Below are 16,587 nucleotides of genomic sequence, written 5' to 3'. Positions count from 1 at the left end.
TTTCTGCTCAATGAGGTCACACAGTAGCAGTGCCCTGGTAAAGGGGATGTGTAATCCATTAGAAAAGATAAGAGTTCTCTGTTCACTACATGCTCGTGCTGTGTCAGGCAACTTTGCTTACTCCATTAGAGGATACCTGATATGGGACGTGCCGATTGATGCAGACCCTCCTGATCTGAGAAATGATAGGAAAGCACAGAACAGCGTACAGTTCAACTGATCTGTATGACCCTTTTACTAAAATAAAGCATTGCATTAAGAGAGATTCTCTTACTCTTTCTCTCTCTCTCTCTCTCTCTCTCTCTCTCTCTGCCCGTTTATCCTCTCTCCTATTAGTCATCTCTAAGTGATTCAAACACATCATTTGTCTTTAGGCTTTCGAAGCGTATATGAAGGAGAGAAGCTACGGAATTGAGATTGTACTCAATGTACAGTATTGTATGTTGGACAAGATCTGGCCATACACAGAGCTTCCTGGTATGACTTTTGTCTTTGTTTTACTGAAATTAATGTGTATGATGAGCACGGATGGACAAATTCATTAAGATATATGTATGTATCTATCGACTACAAACTACCACGACTGAAAAAAGTAGGCTATCAGGATCAAATACTGAACATTTTTAAAGAGAGACCAGTACTACTGATATCAGTAGTGCTACTTTAGTTGATAAGGGTAACATTATCATTTTAATGTATGATCTGTATCGCTCTGTACCATTCAAAAACCACACTCTTGTGTTCTGTACTAAATCAGTAAGTCAAACACTGTCTATAACAAACTGTGTCGAGGGTGGATGCAGTTGCGAGTACAGTCCTTTTTAAGAACAAAAAAAAAGTTGCGTGTAAATGTTTGCATAAGCCAAACTGAACTCGGTCGGATTTACAAAAGTTTCGGACATGCTGATTTTCTTTATACTCGTGTCCATATTTATGTTGATCACTCATAAAGTGCAAAGCATGTTCCCAATACAGATCATTTGCATGTACTGATGCCCAGAATACATCCATAAAAAGGTCAAGCTCACAGATGGCCAGAAACACAAAATGATTATTAAGCGATGAAAGAAAAGGCAGGAGTGGAAGTTATTTTGACTCACTTCTATGCCAGTAAAAATATTTAGCAGTGTAACGGCATGTGAAAAGGTCCAAATCTAGAGACAAGGTGAACTGGGTGTAAATTTAGTGAGGCGACATGAAAAGATCTACATTGTACCCAGGTGATCATGGATACCAAGCACATCATTCAGGAAAACTGCTATTTTAAATATTGTTTTAAGTGTCTTTAGTCGATATGGTGGAAGTGTTGCACAGCGTTAAAAGAAGATGCGGTGACGAACAGAGCTGGTTTGAAATCCAGTTTCCATCCTGATGTGCACGTAATCTTCCGTCAGCTGAGGCATTTGGTTACGGCTTATGGCTCGGCACAGACCGACTACCCTGTCCTCCGTCAATACGCCGCCATTTCCTTTGTCATAGTTGAATGACTAGATTTAATCATGGGTTTGTATTGGTTCTTAGCCCGTGCCCTAGTGAACCAGCATTAGGATGTGTTTTTGATAGAGACAACAAGACACTTCTATACGTCTCTGTGGATAAGGGTGTCTGCTAAATGCTGCAAATGTAATTAAAATGAGCAATTTAGACGTGACGCTATCCATATACAAGTCGATCAAGTCCATGTTTACATTAATTAGTCTTATTAATGTGTAAATTTACACACACTCGGGGGCATGAGTAGGATGTGAATGTTTGGTAACACATTACAGTAATAATACATGAATAATCATGAACTAATACCTGAATTAATACTTAGTTAAATATGAGCTCATGATAAGGCATGGACTAATCACAAACTAATGAAGCGCTAACCTTAACCACGACCCGAGTCTGATTAATTCATGCGTGAATAACGACTACCTTAAGTACATGGTAGTACATGTTTGTTAGTTGATGTATTAATTAACACGTAAGGGTAAGCTAAATCAAGCATGCGCTATTAAAAAGAATGTGAATTAAACGTGCAAAATTTCTCTTATAATCTTATAGTAAAATCTTCTAATGATAATAAATGTGTTTGCAGGTGAGTGGATTTTGTGAGTACACTTTGGTTTTATGTGTGTATGTATTTTCTTTAAGAGAGGTGCGTGTTCAGTCCTCACCCTCCCAAGACCTTTCGAGCATTCGTTGCTTTTCTAAGCTCACCATTTAAAGGAAGTGTAAGTCCATCTGAGGCTCGATGGGTCAACTGAGGCTGAATCACAGAAACACAAAACAGACCATTCCATCCAAACCTTTTAAAACCTTTCACTACAGCTATGTTTCATTTGTGTCGATACTGAACAAGGCACTTCCACTACATTATATTTTATTATATTCATCATGACATTACACTTTGTGAGCTATTGTGGTCCAGAAGCTAGCCTTTGGGACAATTTTAAAACCATCAGCGGCTAATACAGTATCTGACTATTCTTTTTTTCTTCTTCTTCTTCTTTTTTGTGAAGAAAAGAATATTTCTATCTTTTTTTTTCCCTGATAATCCACTTTTGCAATGTCCTAAGGCTTTAAAAGAAAATGATGCAGTTTTGTATCTGCTATGGTGAGCAAAAATGATTTAAGTTCTAGGGTCTGGCCTCAGGCTTCAGGTGCATTTATACTGTTGTATTTTAGATGGAACATGTTTCTAATTTTAAAAGTTCGTTTTTTTAAATATTTTTTTATTAGGTGACGAACCTTTCCAAAACTTGGATCAGCCTTTATCTAGCAACCACGGCAACAGGATTTTGCAGCACCTTGCACAAGCAATGGAGCACAAACGTGTACACACACAAACGTGTGCAACATCGACCTGCAGATTGGTCAGATGATGAGACCGCGAACCTTGTTTTTGTTAGCATTAAAACCTTTTACCCTTTTACAGCTTAGTGATTTCTTTCTAGTCTCCATCAGTGAACGTTATAGATTCATCCAGATTGTGTTTAGTAACAGCCTTGGCCCCTGACAGAGGCACTCGCTGGTTGAGATGGATGGAGCAGTTAATGATTGCAGCTGAAAACAGTCTGCTTAGCAGCATGCTGATGTCACAGCACACCAGGAGTGTGGCCTAATTAGAGTCTCCACTCTTTTGGATCACCTTCAGCCTCTCTGACCTGTTCATTAATGAGCCAGACTTTTTCTGATTACCTTTCCTGACTTTTCTCTTCTTAGACTCACTCACTAGGTTTATTATTTCACTCAATTGAATTCTTATTCATTTCAAAGATTCCTTTATTTAAATAACTACCTTTTGTCTTAGTTTTATTTGTCAGTACAGAAAATTGCTTGGTTGATTAATATTGATAAACTGGACACTATGTATTTATCAGGTAATTTTATCAGGTAGACTCACCATAGAGGTGCTTGTTGTAAAATGACTAAAAAATGTTCTGTAGTCCAGTTATTCACTATTTATTAATGTAAAAGGACCACCATATGGCCCTTGACCAGATATTTTTGGATGGCAGACCAATTTCCGAATATCCATGGCGCAAACATAGTAGTGTTGGGTACAATTACTGGGATGTCACTGTCAAGGATAAGAATACTCTGCTAACCAAAAATATCCAATTAACAGCAGCTCTGTGCCTCGAAACTGACACTCATGATGGGTTAGATAATGATTAACACATATTGGGCATGGAGGAAAAATTACCTATATTCTCAAACTGTACTTCTACAAGGTAGACTAACAGAGTAGGCGTGTCTCATTTGCACACAGTAAGCCTCACTCATCAATCTTTTTTGATGACGAGTTTCAGAAATGCTGATTTTTCTTCCGACGCCCACAAAACTTTGCATAAAAGGTAACGCTTGCTCAGCTGAATCAGTAAACGGTAAAAAAAAGACATTCTCAGAGGTGGAAGTGGAAGTTACTTTGACTCATGTTTATGAAAATAAAAATATATATTATTGACATGAAAACGCAGAAAAGGGAAACTGGCAATGCACGCTCCCCGAAGAATTGTTGGAAGAGCAGGGGAGCGTGTATCAAGAGGAGAAGCCCAATGATGGCACACTATGGAGTATATGGCATGTTGCAGTTTAAGACATACACCAGATTGGTCACTTATCAGTCACTTAGTGCAGGCTCTAATAAAGTGTTTTATAAATGAAGTGTTGCCATGGCACATGTAACTGATTTGCACACCATCTGCACCATCAGTCATTTTATACAGCTGCATTTCTTCTTAATTGAATGACTGGTCTTATTTTTCTTCATTTATGGATTTATGTTTGCTTTCTTTCTTTCTTTTTTTTTTTTAATATCTGATATTTATTTAGTTAATGCCATAAATATGAAACAACTGGGTTTCACAAACTTTTCATAACATTTGTGTGTGATAAAAAAAAAAAAAATACAAAAGCTATCTGAACTTAAAAGTGTGATCCATACATGTAAGTGCAGTAAATCGATTTATATGATTTGAAACCGATCAAGCAAAGTTCCTATTGGTTAATTCCTTATGCGTAATGGACACGCAATTGGTAAAATACAGAATTTCGAATTAAAAACGAAATCCGTTTGTGATTGAGGCCCAATAAGTGCACATTGGGTACCGTGTCAGTGGCGGTCCATTTCCATTTGAGTGAGTGCAAGGAACTTAAGTAGCCTGCACTGTAGATGGGTATGTCTACTTAATAAACTAGCAACTGAGTCATAAACTGTACACCCAACAAAATACTGCATACTTCTTAATAAGTGACTCACATGCTTGCAGTGATATTCTCCCCCTCATCTAATCCTATCTTATTCCCTCTCTTCATGTTCCTCAGCCTCTCCTCACTGCAACCCCCTCTCCCCTGCTTGCTGGTGTGGATTTGGAAAGGAGCCATTCTATGCTTCTGCACTGATAAGACTCCACTGAGCGCTTTCATATGCATCTGATTATTTCTGAGCTCCGGCTTACAATTTGTGCTGTTTTCTTCTCTCAGCATCTTTGAGGCTCAGCATCTCAAACAGCCTCCAGTGTGGATGAATGCTCTCCTTTTAAGTCTTTAAAATGGTTGAAAAGCAGCCTTTGTTGTTCAGGAAGGTCACTTCTGAAAACTGTGGTCGCCAATTGATGTGGGAATATGGGATGCTTTAGATTCTTTTCTGCTGTCTGTCATCTGTAGAGAGTGAGGGACTATAGTCAGATTTACTCGAGGTTTTCTGATGTGTAATATACTACTATTAACTGTGTATAACAATGGGAGTGTAAACATTTCAAACAGGATTAATTAGGCATCTAAAACAATTAAATAATTACATTGATCTGAACGGTTGTTCTTCTCTCTTGCTTTCTTTTAGAGGCCTTTGACATGGTGTTGCGCTTGGGCCGTAACTCTACTCTCACCCTGCTGAGGGAGGAGTTCCCAGGCTTGGGTAGTGGAGCCAATGGTGCTGCAACTCAACTCTTCCTGGAAATGTCCCTATACATCCTTGGCTCTGATGCCAACGTGAACGACATGGTGACCTCCTTCTTCTCACGCCTCTTCCCTCTTGCCTATCGCCGCCTCTTGGGCAATGGGGCAGCAGCAGGAATCTCAGATGAGTGCATGCACAGGTTGTGGCGTGAGGTGTCGGCATTCAGCTCTTACCCTAAGCTAATGATGACTCGCCTCTCACGGTCACTGCTGGCCACGCGTCTCTTCCTTCAGGCGCTGAACCTGGGCATCGAGGTGGTGAACACCACGCAGCACCTGAAGGCGGGACGGGAGTGCGGCCGGGCACTGCTCCGCCTGTGGTACTGTCCATTGTGCCAAGGGCTGATGGAGGCGCGACCATGCAAGGCAATGTGCCTTGTAACTATGGGAACCTGTCTTGGGGGAGCAGCCGAGGTGCAGCCACACTGGAGAGCCTACGTAGACGGACTGGGCACTTTGGCAGCTGCCATGAGAGGAGAGCAGGACATTGAGGCGGTGGTGCTCAGGCTGCACGTCATCATCCGGATGGCTCTCAGACATATTGTGGGGGCCAAGAGCAAAGTGAATGCACAGGTCAGTGATATAAAAACACCATTCTTTCTATAGGTAATAGGGCAGCTGCAGGAGCATTAGCTGGAAAGTTAATCATCCAGGGCTGAGCCCAGATTCTTCTCCATCATAAACCTTTTTAAAAAATCATACTTTTGAATTGAAGTACTGTTTCCGTGCAACTTAGTTTTTCGAAGTGAGTGCTAATTGCTTTAAAAATGTGAAAAGTTGGATTTATCATAAAAATTGCTTTGGGTGTTATCACTGTTTGCATGACTAACAGACCGATAAAATATGAAACCTTTTGGCTATCTAACACGACACTAGGCTAGTTTAGTCATCATTGTACAGTATGGGTTTAGCTGCTACAGTGCCATGCAAAGTACGTCCGCTGTCCTTATGCTCGGCTCATATCATGTTCAAGGAACTTGAAACTCGTACAGACATTTACACACCTTGTTTTCCTACTCAGCATGAAGGGATGTTAGTGTTTCAATTTCAACCCCTTTACAGATAAGAAATTGGCATATATCCAATTTACCCCCACACTAACTGAAAATGTGCGGCAGCCAATAAGACACGAGTATTTTCACGTCTTTTTCCTGTAAACCTGTCTGATTGGTCTCGCTTCCATTCACTGAAGATGAAATACAACACTCCGTTCGTTGAAAATTACAACACCGCCGTCTCCTTTTACTGATGTTCAGTTACGTAGTGACAAACCGCTCCAAGTGGAGAATTATACGGGGCTAAAGAAAAAAAATCTTCAAGGCTACAGCCCCCAATGCCGAGGCCAGGTTACGCCCCTGGGCAGCTGCAAATCATGTTCCTTACGCTAGCTATGCTAAGTATGCTAATTTCCTGCTTTTGGTATATCCATGAAATGATCAGCCTACGCCAGCATAATCTCTCTTCTGTTTTCAGTAGGGTCAGGTTTTATACATAGTTATAGCTTTCTCCTTTCTCCGTTATATCAAGCCAAGAAAATGACTACGGACTGGTCAAAGGAACGAACTTGCAAACACATTAATGGCCTTTCGGTTTTAAGGAATCATGCTGTCTTTGTTTTAACTTTGTCTACTGTATACACTGAATCTACAGTGCATATGCAATTACCACACACCGTCATTTTAACGCATTTCTCTGCATTCGACAGCACTTAGACTATTATAAGTGAGGAAATTTCCCATTCCCTTCCCATTACAAGGAAACGTTTCAATTCCTGGCTTTGTTAATTGCACGTACGCTACAGGTGCAGTAGACAGAGATTAGGTTTGAAAAGCACTGGATTATTCCATGAACTCGTGAAGCCGCTGAAGAAAGGACTGACCTCTGATTTACACATATCGGGTATTTTAAAAACATCTAACTGACTAGAAACCTTCCCTTTCTGTTTTGTTAACACATAATCCACTTTAGCACTAAATTGTGTAACTACACTTTGAATTGCTCTAACAGCAACGCTGTATCCAGCAATTTCCAGAAAGGAGTGCCTGCATCTCCTCTCCCTGCTCAGCGGTGACCCTTTCAGTGGGGCAGAAGGAGTTAAAGAGCAATAACACACTCCAGTTGCTCTTGTGTGTTTGAGGGCAAATGCTCATGAAATATTGAAAAAGTGCTGGGTCTAAGCTTGCGCTGTATCCAGTTTCTGCATGGTGTCCTTCAGACGCACACACACACACACACACACACACACACATACATATATATATATATATATATTTATTATACACACATATACACTTGTCTATTACTTGTATAAAATCTTTATTTATTCTCTGCTGTGTGTCTGGAATGATGCTGCTTTAATTCTACTGTGCTTGAGATTTGATGAGTTGATTAGATTTGTTAACAACAGGGGTGTCCAATCTTATCCGGAAAGGGCCGATGTGGGTGCAGGTTTTCATTCCAACCAAGCAGGAGCCACACCTGAGTCTACTGAAAGCCAAGATCAACTGATTAAACAGGTGGGATCAGGTGTGGCTCCTGCTTGGTTGGAATGAAAACCTGCACACACACCGGCCCTTTGCGCATAAGATTGGACACCCCTGGTTTACAAGCATTTGTTTGTGCCCTATATATGTAAAGTATGCTTTGGGTAAATTTAACTATACTTTGGGAAGTGTGTACAACTTAGTCCAGGCTTCAGTTCTTAGAGAGCTCTAGATGGAGGCATTGTGTTCAGTATATTTCCATCATGTACTGGAGGTTAGGACGGATAGGCAGACAAATCCAAGATGTGAGACATAGGCGTGGTCAAACAGGCAAAAGTTCAGGCGATCAGCAAACGGACTTAAACAAGGCGAGGCGAAACTAGAAGCGAGAACAAAAACCATGAAAGGAAACATGATGAACAAAGGTTTGACACGGTGATAACACTCAATACTTCGCAACGCATATAGATACACGAGGGGTCTACGTAATGGACATAATCAGGGGTGAATGCAAAACAACTGAGACTAATGATGACACGTAAGGGAACAACCAATGACAGTACAGCGGCGGAGACAGGACAGAAATCTTAACAAACGCATGTGTCAAATTGAACAAAGTGAATGTCCCTGAAACCCGGAAACGGGCGATTGAGCTTCGGAGTACGCTGCGAGCTCCAGCGCTTTGCGTGAGGGGAAATTGTGACAGTTTCACTTTATTTCAGCTCCATGTTAAAGTGTGAAATGTCAGCAGCAACCCACTTGCTGCAACAGCACTTTTGATTTCATCTATAAGGTGGTGTGAAACTGGGATGTCAGGCTCCAGACTTGAAAGGGCACATGCTGCACGTTCTAGGGCTTTTCCTGCTTTAAAACACCTGATTCAACACATCAGGTAATTATCAGGCTCTCCATGAGTTGAAGTGGGTGTGATGAAGCAACGTTTAGCAATGAAGCAACAAAGTTTATTTTCGGCCGTAAACACTCTAATCTGATCCAGTTGATAGAGAAGGCAGTTATGTTAGTGATGTGAAGAACTAAATTAACGTGGGAATGGTTGGTATGATTTTGAATTACAGGGAAGATAGAGACAAAAAAAATCATTCATTCATCTTACTGCTTTATATTGGATACGATGGAGCCCGAGGCTGTACTGGGAACACTGGGCACAAAGAATAAAGGGACACAGGGCACCACACACACACACACACACACACGGAATATAACGCAATTTTGCTATCTGTTTAGTGTTCCAAATATCCATACTGTATTCGGATTTAAACACAACATGGACGTGGTCTATAAACCTTATCACAATGGAAAACACTTAAAAAGCCAGCACTGTCCACATGGTCTATGAATTCTGCTCTCAGCTACTACACATGTGCTCATGTATTTAACCTTGCTGGTTTTGTTTGTGCCTCCTTGCAATATTCAATATTCTACTGGATATAATTGGTCCTATTTCCCAAAATATAAACAAACTAGTAGCCTAATTTAAACGTTTGGTAGCTACTAAGGATGCTGTAGATGCATCACAAAGCACAGTGACGGTCTTTTTTTTCCTCATGAAAGTAAAAACCTCCTATTTATTTATTTATTTATTTATTTTTTTGGGGGGGGGGATCCCAGCCCTGATGCACACCTTTTAGTCACAACCAGATGCCCTGTGAACCTTTCTGGTAAGCTTTCTAAGAAAAACATACTAATAGTGCACCTCCTACTTCAAAGTCACATTCAGAGTCAATTTATTGTCATTTTTAGCACTTCATATGGCAATAGAATTCCTTCAGGAGACTACTGTGCAACATGCAGTAGACATAGACATTAATGAGGACTAAAACTGTAAATACAGACAATAATACCACGAGGTACACAGAATCAAACAAAATTGAACAAGTCACATAAATATATATATATATATATATATATATATATATATATATATATATATATATATATATATATGTATATATATATATATATATATATGTGTGTGTATATATATATGTATATATATATGTGTGTGTATATATATATGTATATATATGTGTGTGTATATATATATGTATATATATATATGTGTGTGTATATATATATACATATGTATATATATACATATGTATATACGTATATATATATATATATGTATGTATATATACGTATATATATGTGTATATATATATGTGTGTATATATATATATGTATATATATGTGTATATATATATATATGTGTATATATATATGTATATATATGTATATATATATATATATGTATATATATATGCGCTTGTATTTTTGTATTTATAGCTGTTTAAAAAACACATACACATCTATTGATTGATCGATAGATATCTCTCTCGCTATATATACACACACATCAAGAGAGAGAGAGAGAGAGAGAGATCTATCTATCTATCATACACTCATTCATATCTAGGGTAATTTAGCATAGCTAATCAACCTACCAGCATGTCTTTGTCGGAGGACTACACAATACCAAATTGAGGTCTAACACCAAGGTCTTATAGACTTCAAACCCAGCATCATTTTGCATTTGTTCTGCTCTGACACACCTGACTCATGTCGGAGGAAACCAGCGAAACCAGGAGGGACCTTTTATTAGGCAATTATAAAGATATTGGCTGAATGAGAGACAATACTTTATACTGTCATGCAGAACATATCAGTAACATGCTTCAGTTTTGATGCATACATCAAATGAAACAACGTATCTGTAGGTACTCATGCAGGCTAATAATAGCTGAATTTGTTTTTCATAAAAATGTTAAATGTTCACAACACAAAACACCAAGGCTCAGCATGTGCAGAACACACATCGTAAAGAACCCACCACCTCCACTTCCAGGTGCCGCAGTGTAATTCGGACACCGCTAGCCACCCATACGTTAGTCTATTTAACCTACTACACAATACCAAAGTGAGGTCTAACACCAAGGTCTTATAGACTTCAAACCCAGCATCATTTTGCATTTGTTCTGCTCTGACACACCTGACTCAGCTAATTAGAATCAGGTGTGTAAGATTAGGGGAGACACTGAATTGTCCATGGTGCTAGAAGGACAGAAATTAATAACCACTGGCCAACATGCATGGTACATTCATTACTGCACCTTATTCACTCTTTTATATATAATATAGTGCACTAGTTTGAATGTTTTGCCATGACATAGCCATCAGTGGCATATTCAGTGTCAAATAACATGTTTTGTTTTGTAATTGTGCTATAATGATGTTTATAAAAGGTCAACAGGACCATCATTGCGATTCCATGTCATTAGTTTGTTAGTGTGTTAGTTTGCTTAATCGCATTTTATTGGGTACCAGCTGCTATGGAGCAAAATGCAATTTTCCTGTTTCTGTTTGAACACCCGTCTCTGAACATATCGAGGGATATCGAGGTGACAACTGATGAAGTACTGCAAGTTTACTAGAGAAGAAGAAAAAGAATTGCAGATCTTTTTTTTTTTTTTTTTTTTACAAGATAAAAACAGTCATTTTCCTTATTACTAGAGTCTTATTTGGGTTATTTTTGAATGTCAAGATTGGTTGGTGGTAAGGGGGTATGGTGGCTTAGTGGTTACCACGCTTGCCTCCAGGGTTGGGGGTTCGATTCCCACCTGTGCCATGTGTGCACAGAGTTTGCATGTTCTCCCCTTGCTTTGGGGGTTTCCTCCCCCAATCCAAAGACATGCGTTGTAGGCTGATTGGCATCTCTAAATCGTCTGAAGTGTGTGAATGGGTGTGCAAGTGTATTGTGCTATTCGATGGGTTGGCACCCCATCCAGGGTGTCCCCAGCCTTGTGCCTCAAGTCCCCTGGGATAGGCTTCCATGCTTCAGCCACCCTGTGTAGGATAAATGGTACAGAAAATGGATGGATGGATGGTGGTATAATGTACCTTCAATGATAAATTTGTTCCATCACCGCTTCTACTGCCTGGCATCCACCCAGAATACACACTTATTAATATAATTATACAGATCACACCATATTTTTGCTTAAAAATATTTCCTCATCCCTCAATAAAGTTGATTCTTGGCTACGCCACTAATAGCTCATGAAAATCCCACAATTCACTACAATAGGTTAGTGTTTAAATAAGGTACCACAGAGGACACATAATACCCAAATACACTTATTGTAGGGAATAAGGAGTAGGGCATCAATGTAGACACAGGGTGAATAGCACTGGCATCAGAGTAGAGTGCAGTTTCGTATTGCAATGTCCTTGCCCTTGACTGTGATATAGTGCAGAAATGTAATGCAGATCTACTATTAAAAGAATCTAAGTGCATGTGTATGTGTGTATCTGTGGTTTAGAGAGTTTTGAGTATAACGAAATGAACTGCCCTCTATTGATTATAGTGTGCAACCAGAGGAGTGATCCATGATATATATTTAGAAGGTGTAAGACTAAGTGAGCACACCCAAGCAGGACACTAATATTTTGGAAAGAAGTCTGAAGCTGTTGGTCTTAAACAGTCCAAAAGAAAACTATTTTTTTCTTGCTTGTGAGCAAGAAGTACTAACCATCTTTCAGAGTGATTATGTGCTCTTAGTTTACCTCATCCTACTTAAACACTGCCATATCGCATCTAAAGCGGGATGACAACCCCACTCATCAAATTTTCATTCTTTCTATGATTTTCATTTTTCTCTAGTACATCTGTGTTTGAGAAAGAGGGACAAAGAGAGGATGCATGATTTATGAAGCACTATTTTTACCAGTTACTGAGCAGAAGTAGGAAGCTAATGATGATGAGTAAATGAAAGAGGGACATAAATTGAGGGCGCGAGAGAGATTTAGTGGGAAGAAACAGTTTTTAAAGGGATTGGGGAGAGTGATTTCGAGAACATGACTGGCTGTTGAGGAGTTTGATGTGTGTATGTCTCAGGGGGGAAGAAAGTAGGGATACACACAGCCAGAGTGTTCACAGGAAATGGAAGGAGGTGGATGTGGATGGATGTGGTTGTTTGCAGTACGGAGACTGGCTGCTTTCAGGTTGTCCACTTGGCATCATAGAGGAGAAAAATATATCTGTCCAGCGCATGCTTTGGGTATCCACTATTATTCACTCTTCAGTAGACCAATTCTTGTCAAGCAGACTGTTCTTTGGAGTTCATTTATAACTTATTTTCATGGCAAACTTTTAAACTGCATTCAATAATTTCTGCATGACCAAGACAAGGAATATTTTATTCAATTGTTTTGTACCCTAATCTACATATATTCCCTGCATCGGTTGTGTCGATATGATTGCGTCACATGTTTTCCTGGACCGAGAAAATATCGGAAAACTAAAATAGTCAATATTCATGTTTAATGGAAGTCTAAGGGCAGTTGAACTTGTTTGTAACATACACATATACACTCACCGTCCACTTTATAAGGAATTCTGCTCATTTATGCAGATATCCAATCAGCCAATCATGTGGCAGCAGCACAATGGATCAAATCATGCAGATACAGGTCAAGAGCTTCAGTTTAACGTTCACATCAAACATCAGAATGGGGAAAAATTGTGATCTCTGTGACTTCAACCGTGCTATGGTTGTTGCTGCCAGATGGGCTGGTTTGAATATTTCACAAACTGCTGATCTCCTGGGACTTTCACACTGTTCTTATGTATTTCCTTATGTAAAGTGGTGCTTGAAAGTTTGTGAATTTAGAATGTAGTATTTTCTGTGTTTCTGCATAAATATGACCTAAACCATCATTTTTCACTCTGAAAGTAGATAAAGAGAACCCAATTAAACAAATGAGAAAGAAATATATATTTGTTCATTTATTTATTGAGGAAAATGATCCGATTTTATATATATGGGAGTGGCAAAAGTATGTGAACGTCTAAGATTAGCAGTTAATTTTCAAGGTGAAATTAGAGTCAGGTGATTTCAATCAATGGGATGACAATCAGGTGTGAGTGTCCTGTTTTATTTAAAGAATAGGGATCTAACAGGGTCTGATCTTCACAACACATGTTTGTGGAAATGTATCATGTTGAAGCTCATCAAGCTGGAAAAGGTTACAAAACCACCTCTAAAGCGTTTGGGCTCCACCAATCCACAGTCAGACAGATTGTGTACAAATGGAGGAAATTCAAGATCACTGTTACCCTCCCCAGGAGTGGTTGACCGACAAAGATCACCCCAAGAGCAAACTAAAGGCCTCTCTCACATTAGCTAATGTTCACGAGTCCACCATCAGGAGAACCCTGAACAACAATGGTGTGTATGGCAGGGCTGCAAGGAGAAAGCTACTGCTCTCCAAAAAAACAACACTGCCCTTCTGCAGTTTGCTGAAGATCACATGGACAAGCCAGAAGGCTGATGGAAAATGTTTTGTGGATGAAAAACTTCTTGGTTTAAATGAGAAGCGTTATGTTTGAAGAAAGTAAAACATTGCATTCCAGTTTAAGAACTTTATCCCATCTGTGAAACATGGTGGTGGAAGAATCATGGTTTGGGCCTGTTTTGCTGCACCTGGGCCAGGACAACTTTCCATCATTGATGGAACAATGAATTCTGAAGTATACCACTGAATTCTAAAGGAAAATGTCCGGAAATCTGTCTGTGAACTGAATCACAAGAGAAATGGGTCATGCAGCAAGACAACGAGCCTAAGCACACAAGTTGTTCTACCAAAGAATGGTTAAAGAAGATTAAAGTTAATGTTTTGGAATGGCCAAGTCAAAGTCCTTACCTTAATCCAATAGAAATGCTGTGGAAAGACCTGAAGCAAGCAGTTCATGTGCTGAAACCCACCAACATCTCAGAGTTGAAGCTGTTCTGTACTGAGGAACGGGCTAAAATTCCTTCAAGCCGATGTGCAGGACTGATCAAATTACCGGAAATGTTTAGCTGCAGTTATTCCTGCACAAGGGGGTCACGCCAGATACTGAATGCAAAGGTTTGCATACTTTTGCCACTTACAAATATGTAATATTGGAACATTTTCCTCAATAAATATATGACCAAGGATAATATTTTTCTCATTTGTTTTAATTTGGTTCTCTTTATCTACTTTGAGGACTGATTATGTTTTAAGTCATATTTATGCAGAAATCTAGAAAACTCTAAAGGGTTCACAAACGTTCAAGCACCACTGTATTAAGAATAAATTACACAGATATAGATCTTAATTTACAAGTACCTTTGATGAATTCATGAGTGCTTTTAAATAAATGTATTAATCTTTAGTAAGCCTTTTATCCCGGTGGTGGTGAATATGGAGCCTATCCTGGGAACGCGAGCCAGGAAAACACCCTGGATGATATGCCAGTCCATTGCAGGGCACCATGCACACACACATTTATACATTTATTCACACCTAGGAGGAATTACTCATAGACAATCTTCTGAACAGCATGTTTTTTTTAGAGGTAACCTGGAGAACCCAGAGGAAACCCACATGTGTGACGTTTCAAAGTTGATTTGGAAGCAATCGCAGATTTTCAAACAGTTTATTAAACAAACAAACAAACAAAACTAAGACAACTTGGCGTAATACTGTGGCAAAAACTAACAAGATCAATGAACACGGTAACATGGAACACAGTGGTCGAAGACAAACGTAAGACAGAAGCAGTGCAAACAATGGCTATATATAAGTGTGCTCGTTAACAGAAACGTGATTCAGGTGCAGGTGGTCATGTGACATGTAGTACAATGCAGTAGCTGATCGGAACTGAAGTCCAGAGTTACCTCCTTGATATATGACAACATGGACATGTTGAAACATTCCTCACCGTGTTCTGTAAAAATGTTTTGCATTATCGACTCTCCAATGATTGCCCTTAGACTTTCATTATGAAGTGATGAATTTATTTTAAAAAAAATAAAAAATTTAAAGAACACATTTACTTGTAATACCGTAGCTGTCCTGCTGACTTTATATTATTTTCTCTATGCTGGGAAACAAAGCAAAATTGTCCAGAGTAATCAGACATACCTACAGATACGGTAGGAAGAGATTAAGTTGAAAAACATTGGAGTATTCGTTTGTGTTTTGCTGTTTACCACACGTGACTGGAAGTTAAGAAAATTTCCAGCATGTACTATATGCATATCGCGAACGTTCAGGCGTGTGTTTGACAGTGTGTGAGTGAGCACAAGATAGCTTTCTTGAGGGTTAATGCCTGGCCTCACTCTCCTATTTTCCTCCACTCTCTGGGTGTGTAAGATACAGATGAAAGATAGTTGGTAGATATTTCAGAATCTTTACTGACACGGCTCGTATCTCCTCGGCGGTCTTAACCACTAGCATGGCTGCCGCGTCTCCATGTTACTAATACTCTGCTAATGAGAGAAACAATCTCACCCACACACTCCCCTGTGCCACAGGTCCCCCGAGTCTCACACGTGCAGCCGCCGAACTCTGAGGAAAAGCACAACCCCCACATTAATCAAGGCCGGGGGCGGGAAAGGCCGCTCCGCGCACACGAAATTACACTAGGAGAGGCTGGCCACTAATGATTTCCCCAGAGCAAGCAAGAGGAAGAGCATTAGAAGAAGAGAATGTGTCGTGGCTGTGAATTAGTGTGAGTGTGTGTGTTTGGGAGAGCGGTGCAAAAGAGCATGTGTAGTGTGTGTGCGCGTGCGCGCTTAGTGTGAGGGATGTTGCAGAGGGAATCTGG

At 39.6% G+C, this 16,587-nt stretch overlaps 1 protein-coding gene across 1 annotated transcript in view; it reads left to right on the top strand.

Annotated features, from left to right (window-relative positions):
• Positions 1-16,587, top strand: part of gpc3 (glypican 3) — a 123,539-nt gene that overhangs the window by 51,515 nt on the left and 55,437 nt on the right. The window contains exon 3 of the mRNA XM_047157177.2: positions 5,333-6,021. Coding sequence (XP_047013133.1) covers positions 5,333-6,021 — 689 coding nt within the window. The remainder of the gene's footprint in view (positions 1-5,332; positions 6,022-16,587) is intronic.

This window comes from Ictalurus punctatus, chromosome 8, assembly GCF_001660625.3.
Source record: "Ictalurus punctatus breed USDA103 chromosome 8, Coco_2.0, whole genome shotgun sequence".
NCBI classification, from domain to species: Eukaryota; Metazoa; Chordata; class Actinopteri; order Siluriformes; family Ictaluridae; genus Ictalurus; species Ictalurus punctatus.
This window is presented reverse-complemented; position numbering and strand designations above follow the sequence as displayed.